Here is a 17159-nt window from a genome sequence, read left to right as displayed (position 1 = left end):
GCAAAAAACAATCAAACAAAGCAATAACAATAATAGCCAGAACCCTATGTCACATTAAAGTTTAGTATATTTCTGGTTTTATAGTTTCTTGGCCCTAAATAGCTTCACAACAATTAAAATAGTTATATGTTCACAATACACAAAGGTTGTATTGGAAAACCAGAAACACAAAGCTGGTTATAGGTAAATAAATGACAAAAGTATCCATTTCTTACTGACTCACGGGCCTGAACACTACAATACAATACCTAACATTAAATTAAACGTGGCAGAGAATTAGGAGACAAAATTTAACAAAGCCAGGTCAACCTAAAATCAGAGTTACAGATCTATAAGCTACTTGTCAATAAGGGTGCCCTTAAACTGAAGTCAGATCCTAGTGGCCAAAATTGAAAATTATCACCATCATCGCGTCGTCATATAATTGAACACGTAGCTTATTAATTACAAAGACCACAGCTTAACAGTCACATGCACAAAAGTTAGAGCTGACAGCTCTTAACAGAATTGTACGACGACTCATATCTGTATCCTTGCGCGCACTTTTTTTTTTTTTTGGCAGGGCGGTAGTAGCCTCGTGAGACCGTCCTGATCTCGCGAGCTCCAGTTTTCCACTCGCAGATCAGTCTAGCATCTTGAGATAGAGAAAATTTGGAGCCGTTCGCCAAACGACCGAACAATCAGCGTTGGTTTTGAGGCGGGTTTAGGTGTGGCGCAACGAGAAGCGACTGTTAAGTCTAAACAACATGGCAACTTCCACGGATGAGATGAGCGTAGCTATCGCGCAAATTTTATCCAAATTAGAAAGTATTCCTTCATTGAAAGAAGAGCAAAAACCGGCACTGGAGGCTTTTCTGTGTTTTTGATGTTTTTGCTCTTCTCCCGACTGGTTTCGGCAAGAGTTTGATCTGATTGGTTGATTTGGTCTGTCTATCACCATACTGTAGGTGGTGATAGACAGATGGTTTATCCAATCATCCAAGAGTCAGGTTAGGGTGGTAGGGGAAGACTCATGAATATTCATTAGGGAACTCATCCCTGATTGGGTCGCCCTGACATTCTTACCCTAACCATAACCAATCCCACTCCTCTTGCCTAAACCTAACCAACCCAACCAGAGCAGGCAACGAGTACTAGCCATTCAGGGATGAGTTCCCTAATGATTATTCATGAGTCTTCCCCTACCACCCTGCAAAAAAAAAAAAATAGGCTCACGGGCCGCTTCAACTAGGCGAAGTCTCTCCCCTTCCGGTGGACCGGCATAGGACCTTAATTAAAAAAAAATATGAACGTAGTGAATGGGGAACGACAAATTATTTTTTAATCCCGTTTGAATTGAGCCATGAATTACACATTTGATGTTCGTCAGTTAAAAAAAAAATTGTAAGTCAAGAAAGACTTAGTTTATAACTGTTGAAGTATAAGACTTCAAGGGCTCTGGGTCCAGATACTGAAGGACCTGCCTCGCCTGGGGGAGTCACTTCACCCAGATCCTAACATAAGAAAAACTGTGATTGGTCCATTTCCCCGATCATTATCGAACCACTGCTTGCCAGAAATAAGTGAGTCCAGGTTAACAATAATCTAGACATTACTACTATTATTTCAGTGAATAAAAACAGAAAAATAGATACATAAAATACAGTTTACAATACTTATTTTAATATTTTTTCTTAGGCCTTCACTGAAGGCCCAGCGGGTTCCCCTCTGAACCCCACACAGCCCAGTATATCAGTTCATCTATGCCCAGCCTGCACTTTCACAGATAAACACGCAGATCTATCCGATTCAGGTCTTATGTCTCTCTGTTGTATATTTAAGTAAACTGTAGTTCCTCAGAGAACTATCATCAGTGCTTATCCTGTGGCTTTACAATGGCAGACACCAACATGCTGTTACAGTGTGTTTCATTATTTTGTTCCAGTGGCCGTTCCTGTCCTTAACGTTACCTCAGTCTCGGGTTTCAATCATTGAATCAGGTTTTTTCTCCAGATATTTAATGACTTCATTAGTTTACTGGCCTTTAAACAAAGACTCTGTAATGAGTGTTAACTAAAGAGAGTTGCACACTCGCACATACAGTCACACACACCGACAGTAATGCGAGTTAATGAAGGTCAGTGCATTAGTAGCCTCTGGAGGGTGGACTAATAACCCCCACACACACTCCTCCTTTCTCATCATTCTCTCCATCCATCCTTAACACTACCAAGTGAAACCCATGAATCCACTCCTCTCTTTCTCTCTCTCTCTCTCTCTCTCTCTCTTACTCCTCTGCTGCTTCCTCTTTTCTTTCTGATTCTCCCTCTATTCTTCCATCTTCCTGCTTCTGAGAACCTGCAGTTGCCTCTCTGCCCCCCTTCCCCATTTGTTCCACCCCCCTCTCTGAACCTCCATCTTTCCCTCGCTTGCTCCATGAAAATGTCACATTCTCAGGAGACGGGGCTGTTCTAATTTGAAAGGAAGGCTGAAGCAGCATGGTGGAAAGATTGCTCTCTCTCCCTTTCTATAACAGTCTCCTCTTGCTATTTCTCTGGCACTCTCTCCCCGTCTTCTTGCTATCGTTGCACTTCCTGCCTTTTGTGCCCTTCCACAAATATTTTGTTAATTATGAAACTCTTATAATTCCCAGTATATTTCAGTCTGCTGGGTCTTTCTGTAGGGCTACCCGCCGCATCTCTATTACCAATCTTTGTCGTGCTGCTTTTAATCGATCCCCAGGAACCCTGATTTACGAGACCTGAGCAGCTGATGTCAGAGCAAGGAATTGGTTCCAGGCAGTCTCTCTCTCTCTCTCTTTGTCTCTTTTCACCTTCTCTCATCGTGTATGTGTGTGTGCCAAACTAACAAATATACAGACACATGCACACAGTGTCTTCATTAGCTCTAATCTAATGGTGTTGAAGATGGCTGCATGCTGACAGATGTGCACAGCTCTCTAATCTGATCCCCTGTCTCCTCTGTTATGACATCCTCTACATCTTACAAACACACACACACCCACACACACAACACACACACACACGTTTGCCTATCCACACACAGGCAAACGTGTGAATGCAAAGACATAAGAATTAAATTAAGTTTGTAGCTGAGTGCTTTGCATTGTAACTCAATATACACTCCCCAATGCACTTGGTCGAAATGCATTATTAACGTGTGTGTTGGTATCTGTGATTCGGCATAGGTGTGTGTCCAACTGTGCAGTATATTAGTTTAAACACTTCATTTGTATTCTGCTACCTAACATCCATAGCAGAAAACAGAAGAGCCAAACAAATGACCAGTTTTTGTGATGCACCAGTGAGACCCAGAGCCACAAATGACCCCAAAGGTGATTTTGCATGTTTTAACCCTTTTACTATTACAGTGAACATTTTGTCACCTTTAAAGCTCTCATTGCTGACAAATCCAGAACACCAAAAAGCAAACATTAAAAAGGAGTAATATGAACTTGGCCAATTCTTGCATTAAAGAAGTTGTTGTTTAGCAGCCAGCTCTCAGTAATAATAATAATGTTCCTCTAGGTTTGGTGGTAACTAGTGACTTTATTTAACTTTAAATTATTTTATCTAGTTATTAAGTTTCATAATGTTCTAAACTAACGTTCAACCTTAATCCATGGCTTTTTTATTATACTGTATCTTAACTTCTACAGGCCGTAGGCCGTAGTTCTACAGGCATTCTGTATTAACCACAACAGTGAGTTTATGAGTACATTTTTCTTTTGTAAGTTTTATGAATTATTGTTATACAATAAGGTTTGAACAGAACTAGTTTTTACAATGTGTTATCAGACGACGGCCACATTCAAAGGCGGAGTGAAAAGCTGCTTGTCATAGAGAGGAGGGAAACGTGATATTCTTTTTAAAATGGGAATAATGGCACACATTTTCTAACCGTCTCTCTTGGAATGCATTCATAGCGTTGCACTCGGTTGTATGCATGAAAAGTGACAAAATAGTTTTGTAAAGAATGAAAAAAGAAAGCCAGAGAGGTGTTCACCTCCACACAGCTGGCCAGTCACTGCGTGAAGTGGGTGTGAGTGTCGGATTGTTTGAAAGATGTCGGGAAAGGGGGGTTTCTAAGCTTTTCAGCCATCTGACAAGCACATCTGTAGAAGTATACTGGCAGTTTAAGGGCCCTTGTGATTGGCATAGTAGCCTAACCTCCCTGCTTTTGCAACATTTTATTTTGGCGACTCAGTGTGTGTTTGTGTCCTATCCAGAGGTTCTATCCAGACAACATGCAATAAAATGAGCAATACTAACATATTCATAACACAACAACATCAGGATACCACAACCACAGCAATGATTTGTTGAGTGAACAAAAAACATTGTGCTGGGCAAATTGTGTCAGTTTACTGGTCTTAAACTAAATACAGTACCTGAGTGTTGTTCTCAGAAACCTTACTTTCAAGAATAGAGAGCAATGGGAGAACTACTGTTGATCATTATTAGGAGGCAGTGTGGGTACAAACTATGTCAGGCAATAAAAAGGAGTGCACTTCATGGACAGAAACATGCACACTGAGCTTATGACAAAACCTTATCTCGGGCTCTGAGGGACAGTGAAGTCCCCTCCTGCTGTTTTTTCTGAGGGTAACGGCAGCAGATCCGGGAGAATGGAGGGCTTTGAGCAACATGGAGCCAATCTGTCCACTGGATACTGAGCTCAAAGCTGGAGATGGTTTTAAAATGGGCCATAAGAGCTACTTTATAAGAAAGAAGGGGGATTTGGATTAGCAGGAGGTGGGACTATGTAGCGTGTGAGAGATCTTGACAATCCTAGTGATGAAGGTAAGCACACAAATGGATTAGCTGTTAGCGATGGCCCTCATGTATGTGCCCAATCCCACAGCTGCCTAACACTGCTAGTGTCAGAAGCAATGCCAGTTTGTTTGTATGTGAGAGCGATAGTGTGTGTGTGTGTGTTTGTGTGTTCTTGCATGCGTGTTTGGTAAGCAGTAGAAGAGGCGCCAGCTAGATGTTGGGGTTCAAACAGATGGGAGACAGGCATCTGGACAGCTGGCATTCACTGCCTTTCGCAAACACTTTACACCAACCACCTTCCCACCATATCCCCATTCTGTCATTCTTGCCTTTGCACCGTTTTTTCTCTTTTCTTTTCACAGCCTTAAGCCTGGCTGGGAGATCTAAAATAACAAAAGTAATTATAAAAGAACTTATTTGCAAGTGGGATTTTATGCGCAAACAGATTTGATGGTGTGTTGAGAGGAACAAGAAAATTGGACATATTTATGGGGTTTAATTATTTTGCAAAAGCAGGTCAAAGTTCTTGATTCATCTACATGAGTGCACGTGTTTGTGTTTAGGTGTGTGTATCTGTGCATGTCAAGTGAACACTAGACCAGCAAATTTAACTGGGTCAGGCATCTCTATTTGATGAGCAGGGAGTGCACTTTACCAGTTAATGCCAGTCCTCCTTTTGCTTACCCTTCTCTGTCTCACTTCCAGTCTCTCTTGTCAGATTCAAGTCAATGTAGCTTTTTTATATTGATGCCTTTTAAAAATCATCTATTCACTTGCATTTACAGATCCAAGGTACTTATGATTGCTTTGGCATCGCTATACTTACACTAAATTCTACTTGGCAGCGCCTCAAGGATTTTGAGTTTCAGTGATTGCTGTGACTGCAAAATCTGCCTCATTTTGTGGAGAAAAATGCATGGCACACTGCCACAGTCTCAGAGTTAATTTGGAGTTAGGACAAGAGCACTGACAAAAAATGGAATTAAACAAAAAAAGTTATTAAGATAATTGTCTTGTTGATAGATGCTATTCATTACAGTGACACTGCCATGACTGTCTTTTTGGTACTTTATGTTAAAAATGACCGCTGATACATAAACATGTAACAACCTGTTTTCTTTCTAATAGTGTAACTGTAAAACATCTCCTTCCCTGCAGGGCTGACTGTGATCATCTCATATGTCCAGATCAGGGGGGCGAATGAGAGCAGATGTCAGGGCGCATCATGCTGGAAACAATATCCTGTTCCTTTCAGCCATCTTATGTGTCATCTCCTTTTTCTCCCTTTCCCACCTGCAACTTTGTCTCTTCAAAACCCATTAAGATCACACCTGAGATTCCTTAGCAAGGGTGCCAGCCTTTGCCACATATTAAATGAATGATGTCGCCTCAAGAAATCCTAAAAAATTTAAATTTGTATCCCTCAGGTAACGAAAGACATGTAATAGCAGTGTCCTTTTCTCCCATTTCCTTGTCTGCCTCCAGTAGTTTCAAATCTTTCTCCACTGTTTATGTATTTTATTCATTACTTATGTAATAGCGTTTGGCAAAGTAATAAAGGCATAAGGAAAGAGCTCAGTTCCATTGACTTAAGTGGCATTGTATGCATCATACTTAATTAGTCTAAAGATTAACTCTAAGTAGGACTGCACAAGAATTACGGACTGCTATGCCAAAAACCTTCATTGATGTCTGAATATTGCCATTTTGTGAAATTACTTTTTTTTGTTCAATTATTGCCAGATTGTACTGCCAGACCAAAGTGATAATGAGCACATGAAAAAAACACTTTAGCCTGGACATGTATGTTCTTCATTTCAAACATCCCTACCCCATTGTCCATTCTCCTCAGTCATTAATGCAACGCAGTAACATATAGAATAATTTTATCCAGCTATAAATAGCTAAATGTTAAAACAGATTTCCTATTCAGTCCTACAGGGAAAATGGCACTTTATGGCTCATTAGGCCACATGGAAGCAGTTATTTGACTTGTCAAATTAAACAAAGTAATGAAAGCGCAGCAACTGCCCCACTGTGTCTTTGGAAAAGCATGTTTTAATCTTATTGAGCCAATTATTCCTTTTCAGGAGTACAAGAGACTGACTGCAATCAAATGTGCAAAATGTGGGGGGATTTCCTCTGACATGATGACAGTCCATCACTGACTTGCACCCAAAAAAACATGAGGATAATTTGCATGCCACAAAGCTACACAGAAATGTTCTGAGAATGAGATAACTGGGCATATTACTAAGCCACTACCTTCCTTTAGATACAAAAAAATATATATATATTGAGTCTCAAGTAAATGCAGCCCAGGAGAGTGTTTTTCTTGGCTTCTGAGTTCATGTACAGTATGTCTGTTCACATGTTTGTGTGTCGCCTCAATTTATGACACCACTTCAGAAAACACCTTGGGGGTGGGGCGGTGGGAACAAGTTAAAAGAGAGGTTTAGGGAGAAATACAAATAGGCCGGAGATAGTGATCAATGACTCAAGCGGGGAGGGGGTGAGGAAGAAGGTGAGTGGAAAAGGAGGAGGGGGAGAAAGGAGGAGGTGATGAAGAGGGATCTGAAGATGAGAATTGGACACCTCCCTAAAGACCACTCCGAGGCAGAGAAGAGGAGAATACCTACAGGCATGAATTAAAAAACACGCTGGCTCACGCAAATCATTGAGGGGAGTTTTTGACTGGCATCATCCCTCATTTTGAAAAATGTCATCTATGGGGTGCCTCTCTGTGAATCATTTTAATAGAGGAAATACAGCTGTGTGTGTGCAGACAGGAGGGGTGTAGGTATTGTTTGTCACCAGATGAACTCGTGGGGTGAGACTAATGAAGAGTGCAGAGAGAATGAGGGAGACATTTTAATTGGCCTTTCTCTCTCTCTGTTTCTCTTTTCCTCTCGGGGAGAACAGGAGATTCAATGTTGGCTTAGAGGTAAGAGGGGATTTCTAACATTGGCAATGAAAATGCCTTGTCCTACTAATTGGTCAATAACACATCATGTTACATAGACTTTGATGCAGTGTTAGACATAAGCTGTTTTTGAAACACCAGGGATGAGAGAGGATTTACGTTTTCACATAATTTGTGTGTCACTCATAATGATTCACTCATTTGTTTTCTGCTGTGGTGTCTCATAACTGACATTTGCTTCTTTTTTTTATAATTTTTTTGCAGTGCTATAATATTTAGAATCAAATATCTTTAGATGTCTTGATAAAGTAAGGGCAAAATCAACAAAGACTTAACATGCTCAAATGTAGATTTGTTGGATCTGTTTTGACACTTTGCTAGAATGGAAAGACTTTCATTTAATAACTAGCCAACAGGATTACCTAAGCAAACAACTCCTGCATCATGACAAAGATATGACATATAAAAAAGATAACAGTGACATAAATTAGTTGATTCACATGATTATGAACATACATGATGATTTACACACTTGTAGGGCTGGGTATCATTTAAAAAATGTTTTGATACCAATACCATGACTTTGATACAAGTTCCTGAATGATACTTTTTTCTATACCAATTTTTTTAAATCCATTTTAACCAAAATAAATTACAACATTACACATTACACAAATCTTTCTCAGCTCCTACTACAGTACGTGAGCCCTGTCTCTGTGCGTAACGTAGAGTTTTTCCTGCCTGCCTCCACGACGTGTAACGTTAGACAGCCAATCATCAGCATTATTAGATCTTAGTAGAAGCATGCTGCATGCTTATTGGCTCACTGACGCTGATGAGATTTACTCCTTAGGTACTGAAATTTGGTACTGAATGACTAGGCATTTTTCGTGCTCGATACTAAGAAGGCAATTCGGTCGGTGTCTAAAAAGTTTAGAATTCGGTACCTAGCCCTACGCACTTGTCACTTAAAATACACCTTGTTCAAACTCTAATCTGACAACTCTAACTGAGGCTCTCCATCTCTGAAGGGAGGGCTGCTACTAATCATCATATTCCTGCTCGCCTCCTCTGCTTCCCCATTTCCCTTCAGCATTTTGTTTCTCTGAAATTGTGAAGTTAGCTGCTAGCTCTTCCCCGTAGGCAACATACTCCGCCTCCCCCCTAGCGTCCTCCCTCCAACACCTTTCCCTCTTTTTCCCTCTAGTCTTCCTCTCTGTGATTGCCAACTATCCTGAAGGAGAGAGAAAAAGTGTGGAAGGAGTGAGTGTTTCAAATGACATCACTCTCTCTTTCTCTGCCCCGCTCTCTCTATTTCTCTCTCCCTCTCTTCCTCCATCCCCACCTCCCTGTCCTTCTGTTATGGCACTGGTTCACCGTTCATCCTCATGTATATTTATGCTGCAAAGCTGAAGAGTCAGGCAGACTTAAAATGAATACTCCAACTAGAGAGCGCTTGTGTGCTCATTTTGTGAATGTGTATGTGTGCACTCTGTGTGTGTGTGTGCGTGTGTGTGTGTGTGTGTGTGTGTGTGTGTGTGTGTGTGTGTGTGTGTGTGTGTGTGTGTGTGTGTGTGTGTGTGTGTGTGTGTGAATATGCACTCTTTTATCCTTTTTGGCGACAAGCATCTTTTTTATATTCAAGGGTGGAATTCCTCTCCACTTCACCACCCACTGCCCTCCAGTTTTCTCAGCCTCCCCATTCCTCTAATCTCCTCCAACTATAGCCAGGTGGCTCCTTTTTTTTTTTTAGCGCCTGATGAGACATGTGTCAACCAGGATGTGACATTCTAATCTAAAGTTGTGATTCAGAAAACACACACACACAAACACACACTCACACACATATTTATAGACGTATGTATATATATAGATATATATATATATAGATATATATATAGATATAGATGGATATATACACAAACGCACTTTCCTATCATGTATGTCCCGTGGCTGCAGTGAGACAGGCAGACGGGATTGGCTCATGCACATCAGCGCAGAGCAGCATAAATATCACCTGTCTTAAAGTCCCACACATACACACACTCCCACACATGAAAACCTACCAAACACAATTTGTTTCTCTTGAATGGTCCTGAGTGAGGACGCAGTGGGAGAATGTGACTACCGATTTCAAACAGAATTCCTTTTGCAGAAGCGTTTTATCCACACTCCAGCAAACCTGAGAAGGTTTTCCCCCCTCTTTTTAAAAATATTAAATTCCTACAGAAATTAGGGTTCATTTGCATGTGAGTGTCTGCTAATACATCTGCGGAGGTGCACGTCTAAGTATATGTCTATGTATGTATGTATGTATGTATGTGTGTGTTTGTGTGTGTTTGCTCATGCAAGCGTGTGTGTTGAAACAATAGCTGTCTTGAGAGGCGGGCTGCATGGCTGACTCTGCTTTAGTTTCCCTAAGAGGAGGAACGTGGGAAAAGAGGAATAAGTGCCATTCATCTTTTCACTGGCTCATTCACTACCTCGCTTTCTCTCTTTCACTCCACGTCTTTGTTCCCTTAAATGGCCTCTTTACTTCGGGCTAAACCTCTAGTTGAGATAAATACCCTCTCGCTGTACCCCAACACATACGCACTTAGGACACAACTCGCACAGACATTACACACACGCAAATGCATGATCTTTCCCAAACACTCTCTTGGTGCACCCGTATCTGAGCTAAAATCCCCCAAAATACACTCCAGGTAAAATCTTTTGCAGAGGTCTCTGCAGACGTACACAGCAATAAGTAAACATACCATATTATCACCACTGCACTGCCATCAATAAGTGTTTTTAGAAGTTGATAGCAGAAAGAAAAATCGAATCAACATCACTGACCCGACAATAATTCCCCCCCTCTAATCCACTCTTTCTCACTCGCAGATTATCACACACACTTCCCCCTCAATACCTTCACATCCTTGGCGTTCATGCGTGTCCCTTCCTTGCCCACAAAGATGTCGTCAATATCCACCAGTATGTGCCGGTCCAGACCCAAAGTAAGCTTCCTGTCTGTGAGGTAGGAGATGGCATCCACCAGGATGAGTCTATGGAGCCAGTAGCCAAGTCCCTGGCCAAATAGCACCCTCCTCACCCCATCATAGAGTCCCATGTCCTGCACCACAGTGGCTTGGAGGCCTAAACTAAAGCCAGGCCCTGGATTATCACCACTACCTGCCCCTGCTCCCTCCTTGGCCCGTGCATGCAGCACGGCCTGGTAGGAGGAGTGATTGGAGGAGAAGGAGGTCCAGTCCTCCCCAGGTAAAGCCCCTCGATCTGTGCCGGGCTTAGTCAGGTGAAGGAGAGGTGAGCTAGACACCACACAGCAGTCCCAAAGTGCCTGGTTGGTCCTAAGCACCAGCGGGAGGCCTCGGAGTTTGAGGAGAGGTGGGGAGCTCTCAGTGGAGCGGTAGAAACCTATGATGCCCACTCTGTACTCAGTACAGTATTGATGCAACAGCTGTCTGTTCCATGTGTCAGCATGTGCATACTTTAATAGATTTTCATAAATGATGAGTGAATATCGGCCGCGGCCTTTCTCTGTCAGCGGCGGAAGGTCGCCCTTCCCTGAGGCGATTTCCATGCGAAACTGAAAGTGTGCTGACTCCAATATAGCCACAATGTCCTGACCCAGCTGGGAGTACTGGGACTCCACCAGCACCAGCACAACCTGGTCAGTGTGGACAAGTGTGTGAGGGGGGTTAGGGGGGTACGGGTATGGAAGTTGATGGTATGGGGAGAGTGGCTGGGAGCAGGCGGGTTCGGGGGATTGTCCAAGTTGCATGGAAGGGGAGGAGTTTGTAAACAGAAAGTAGGCAGAAAGAAGGAGGGAGAGGAGACAGCAGGAGGCCAGCAGGAGCAGGAGCCTACGTAAGTGGCGACGGAATCGCACAGCCACCGTCATCGCGAACAGGGAGGTGTTGTGTGTCCAAGGAGATGTCTTTTTTAGTTTGATGGAGGCTGGAGACTGTCTGCACAAGTTTAGGGGTTTCAGAATCCCAAGAGAGTGTCTATCTGTGCGAGAAAGGAGCAAAGCCACTCAGGGGTGTGTCATGTCACCATGGCAGGTGGAGAAGGGAGCTGTGCCGGATGTTGGGGAAGAAAGGTCTTCACTGAGGAAATGCAGTTGAGGTACTCTCCTTCCAGTCCTCACAGAGGAATCACATGCAGAGACAGAGGGAGTGATGATTAATGCCTGCAGAAAAAGGGGACAAGGAGAAAAGAAGAAAGAGTGAATTTGTTGGGCAAGGTTGAATAGTATGCATTAGTTCTCTGCGAACGTGCTTGCGGGTGTGCACGTACCTAGGTTGTGCCACCCTGGGGAATGTGAGGGCACAGCTGGTAACTACAGAGCTGATTGAAAACAACTCGCATCCTTAGGGTTTATCCAACCTCTGGCACAAACACAAACACACACACACGCGCACACACACACACACACACAAAGAGACATCACAGTTAAAAGCACAAACACAACACAAAAGTCAATCCTTGCAAATAAACAACAGCTGGTTGTGTGTTAATGTGGCAGTGTGGGGAGGTGGATGGGAGCTCAACTAATCAGTCCCATAAAGCTCTACAGAGAATTCCTCTAATTGCGCGAAACTCTGTGCACTTCTGTCCTATTTCTGAACCTAATCATCTGAAATACCACAAAATTAGAGTTGGGATCCTTTTGCCAGGAGCACTAATCTGGGGGGAGCCTGTGACAGTACAGAGGAAATGGAGAAGAAGAGAAAAGTGCAAGAATAAGAGAGACAGAGCTGAGAGAGGAACAAAATGCAATGAATTATAGAAAGAGACAAAAAAGACCAGGATTAGCATCTTAATGTATGTGCCGGGAGCCAGGGAGAAGAAAAGATCCCACAGCATCTCTTTCTCTATCTTTTCTCTCGATGCCTCACTCCTCCCCTCTCTCTATCTTTCTACACCCCCTCTTTTTTTTCCTTCTGTCTGCTTGAATATCAATAGTCTTCCCTCACGTTCCCCACCCTTCTCTCCTTGTTCCTTGCCTTTAGAGAACACACGCAAAGAGAAGGTCATAGAGGAGGGAGATATTCCTTAAATATGATACCAGAAAATGAAAAAAGAAGGAAAATAACTCGTAGCTGTTTCTTTATAGCCAGAAGAAAGTAGTATTTTTTGTTGAATAAAATGTGTGTCATCTTCAATGGTACTTGAATTACTACTGTACACTAATTCTCTTAAACAGCTTATGGTGTTAAGAGTTGTATTACATGCCGAACATGTAGAGGAAATCGTCTTTGTACTAAGTAAAGGAGCGTGCTCTTATTCAGTCTTAGATGAGGTTAATTCAAACTGGTGTTTTGAGATTTCAAATGAGGAAAGACATCAATTCTGACACACAGCTGAGTTTCTAAACTATAGGTGAGTGATGGTTTAACCTGTTACTGTAGGTATGCATGTTTCACTATTAAAGCCACTAGAGGGCGCTGGAATTGGATTACCACAAGAGACCTCACATGGAAGTTTTCCTCTTGTCATTTTAATAACTAAGACTCCCAATGGTATGCTAAATCATGCAATACCAAAAGAAAGCTAAAAATACACGGCCTAAGAGTCGTTTTTCATGCATTATATTTTATCAAATGCTAGGTGAAAAAAAGTGTTTGACCATTTTTTTATTCTATATCAAATTGTAAACCAAAGAGGTACTTAACTTCAAAATCAATAGTGTGTTTTTCGTGTGGTTTGAGTGGTCATAGCCTACTAATAATTATTTAGCCTATAACTACAATCATTTCTGAATCATCCAACGTTAATTAAATTAGATTAACAGTGAAGAAAGTGCCGTTGTGTTAAGTAGGATAAACACAAAACAACTGGAGGAAAAAATAAAAATGTTAATTAATCTAGCCTATTCTGTTTGTGCAGTAAATCTCTAATGAAAAAAGAAAGGACCCCGCGGCATAAACATCCCTGGCTATAAACAGACTGAAATATTAACCCAAACTAACAGACAATTCCAGAGTTGTCCAATCCCGCTCTCTGCCGCTGAAGTTTATGTTAAGAACGAGCACCAGCTCGCCAATTTACCTCTTACCGAGGCTGAGGCGTTGCCGTGCGGGGAAGAGGCGTGATGGGAGAGCGGTGTGGGATGCTGCTTCGGGTGGGTCCGGGGCTCCGGTCTCGGTGGCGCACCACTCCCGTTTGTTTTGGATGCTGAAGCGTTGTGCCATCTCCTCTTTCTCTACTATCTACCCTCCGCTAGAACAGCAGATGCGGGCAGCCGGAATGATCGTCTCTCCTCCCCCCTTTCATCATTCTTCTCTTTCGTCTCCCCCGCGGTCTTCTCCTCTCTCCGGCTCTGCTCACTTCTACCTTATCTCGGCTCTTTAAGGAGGAGATTAGCCAGCTAGTATAGACGGAGGAGCACCGATATCAGGCTGCCCGTTAACGACTGAGTGCCGTGCGTAAATGCTCTGGTTTAAGAGCGCCTACACAAGTAGAGGCGATCGAGGGAGAGAGAGCGCAAGCGGGGAAGAGTGAGGGAGAGAGAGAGAGAGGTAGCCTAGAAAGGAAAGAAGGGGAGGGGGCTCGGTTTGATTGACACAAACAGCATTTTTCTCGGGCATCAGCGATCACGGGCCCCGGTAAAAGCTCACGGCCCGTTAGTTGGTGTTATTCGGATGAAGGATGTCATGCACGGATACGCACCGGTGCAAGTTAATGGTGCGCCTTGCTCCTTGCACAAGATGTAGAACTCACGGATAAAAAGAATGAGAAGGAAGAGGAACTCTTAGACTATAGCTGGTGTAAAAATGCATTTCACATAATCAAGACTGGTATCAATCATGGGAATGAATAGGCTTCGAGACAATTCTGATATTCACTATTCAAAAAACACACATTCATGTTCCCCCACATGTGAATCAGCCCCATTAGGCCTACTTCTGTAGAATGTCAATCAACCAGGCATAGCTGTCAATCACACAGTGTTGTTTAACTTGATTAGGTGTTTCCTTCTCCCTTCCTACTAGTTCATCAATCTCTCTAACCTATTTGCATTGACACACACTCACTCACACACATCTCAATGGAACTTCTGGGCCCCTCATTCACATTTGAATTGCCTTACAATAGAGCTTATTTTGTGTGTGTGTGTGTGTGTGTTTGGGGGTGATGTTGGAGCTGATTGTGGGCTACATACATACATACATACATATGCACACACAGCCAGTGTACATAAAGAACACATAGCGTTGAAAAAGAACCCGTTTGCATACTAGTATCATGTTCGTTTTACTTACCCCTTACTTAGCTTGAAAAATTTAGTCTCACTGGAAGCCCTAGTTGCGGCTTTCAGTTAGTGTAATGACTAAGCAGTGGTGCCGAGAAACAGAGCTTGAATGAAATATAACAGCCAGAATATCATGCCCTACAGAATAGAATCCAGAGATAATGAAGGTATGGATTGGAGTGCGATTGTGTTTGTATGTAAATTAGTGTCAGTGGGTGAAGTGTAATTAGAGAGGCTGTTCACCCATTTCCTCCACAATGCGAGAACCACTTCTGCGATGGTGCTAGTTGGAGACAATAAGCCATAAATGAAAACTAGTCAGCTGCACATAGACTGGCTACAATGTGCATGTGTTTCCACGCATGTTTGGGTTAACCCTAAAGATAATTACGGAGACGTTCACTGCTGCAAACAAAAGAAGTAACTGCTGAGAATGAGAATCATGTACATACATGTAAGCATATGGTCATCTTATTACACAAACTCATGTAATGACACATAGGCCAGGGTGCAAGTATACAAAGCACAAACACCGGCAAGCAAGTGCAGAGACACAAGCAAGCCTGTGCTTTATACAACAATGTGCTCAAGGATGGAGCCACTCTCTCACACACACACACATGCACACACACACACACACACACACACACACACACACACACACACACACACACACACACACACACACACACACACACACACACACAACAAAGGACTAGAGATGTGAAAAGTGTCTGAGCTGCCATGTTCAACTAGCACTCTGACAGTTAAACAGAGGAGAGCAAGAGAGAGACAGAGAGCGGGAGAATGCTTGTTGTCTTCATCAGAGGCTTTTGTTAAGTGAGAGATAAGAGAGGAGGAGCGACTGATTCCCCCTCTTCTCTCTCCCTGCTGAGAGCTAAATGGTGGCCCTGTTAGTAGTCCTGTTTGAGGCCTGAAGAGAGCAAATGGAGCTCGAGTGTAAAAACAGGGAAAGACATTATCATCACGATGCATCACATCATCCCAGGAGTCAGGGCAGGAGGCATCCAGACAATGCAATGTTCACGCTTTACCCCCCTAATTAAAAACAAAACAAAACATTGGGCAGATTGTTGCATGCTCACACTAAACACTAACTAGACCCTGAGCCCTGGCACTAATAATGATACCCTTCTCTCCTGGCTGTTTCCACAAAGAGCAGGATCTATTGCTCAAACTAGCAGCTCCCCGAGATGCATCAGCTCTTTGCCTCCCACAGTGTAAACAACAACAAGCTTGAGCTTTGCTTAGGTGTGTTGGCTGCTTGATGCTGTTGCTATTTTAATGATTCCTGCTTCTTCTTCTGTGTGTGTGTGTGTGTGTGTGTGTGTGTGTGTGTGTGTGTGTGTGTGTGTGTGTGTATGTGTGTGTGGGATCGAACCACCTACCTGCTACTGACCCCTCCACATGCCTGGAAACATTGATAAATAGAGATTCTCTTAAGAGCTTGGAGGCTAAGTGAAAGCTGTGTCGTCCCCCTCCCCCCAACTTCTGATCCCCAAGCACATTAGAGGGAATATCTTTTGGCCAATCAATACAGCGCTTACAGATTGATAAGGCAAAGATGTACGACAGCACACATGTACACACGCACACACATCCACACACAGAACAGTCTATGTATAGAATAACCAGACCAAATCAATCTATTACTGGAATTCTGCCAAATGCAGGATTACCATAGCAACATACAGCAGCAAACTATGCTCTGCTATGAATAATCAAATCAATTATTTATTTAGCAGTCACAGATAAACTCCTAATTTTAATCTAATCCATTCTTCAGTATAACATGATACTCCTATCAGGCCTATATGCATTGCTTTGATACAAATACGAAGCATGTACAGTACTGTACAGTGAAAGTAGGGCCTGGTTTAATGTTTAAGTTAAAGGAACTATATGTAACTTTTAAATGTTTCTGAACCTGTGTAATTTTTCATCTGATGGTCATAAATGACCTGTAACAGCAAACCAGACTAAGAAAGACATTTTTATATAGTTTTTATTAATGCCTTTGCCCATGTCCGATATTTCCCACGAAGTCACAAAATGATTTCAGCAGGTAGACCGGCTCTACAGTCACACATTCTGATGGGTTAGTGAGTATCCAGCCAGTGTTAGTGAGTATCCAGCCAGGTAAAGGATAGCAGGAGATATCTTTATATAGGCCTAA

The 17159-nt window shown here is 42.6% G+C and overlaps 1 protein-coding gene across 6 annotated transcripts in view; it reads right to left on the bottom strand.

Annotated features, from left to right (window-relative positions):
• The window catches only part of ndst3 (N-deacetylase/N-sulfotransferase (heparan glucosaminyl) 3), a 42760-nt gene extending 28574 nt beyond the window's left edge, over positions 1–14186 (bottom strand). For 2 of the 6 annotated variants that reach the window (XM_039804893.1, XM_039804934.1), the window contains exons 1-3: positions 13766–14186; positions 12004–12095; positions 10613–11896 (exon numbers count right to left, since the gene is read on the bottom strand). In XM_039804893.1, the coding sequence (XP_039660827.1) occupies positions 10613–11605 (993 nt within the window). In that variant the 5' untranslated portion in view covers positions 11606–11896; positions 12004–12095; positions 13766–14186. Of the gene's footprint in view, positions 1–10612; positions 11897–12003; positions 12096–13758 lie in introns of all 6 variants that reach the window. The other 4 variants (XM_039804908.1, XM_039804926.1, XM_039804916.1 and 1 more) reach the window with 4 other exon arrangements.
• Positions 14187–17159: the final 2973 nt, after the last annotated feature.

Source organism: Perca fluviatilis, chromosome 1 (genome assembly GCF_010015445.1).
Source record: "Perca fluviatilis chromosome 1, GENO_Pfluv_1.0, whole genome shotgun sequence".
Lineage (NCBI taxonomy): Eukaryota > Metazoa > Chordata > Actinopteri > Perciformes > Percidae > Perca > Perca fluviatilis.
The sequence above is the reverse complement of the archived record's forward strand: the minus strand, read 5'-3'. Positions and strand labels throughout refer to the sequence as shown.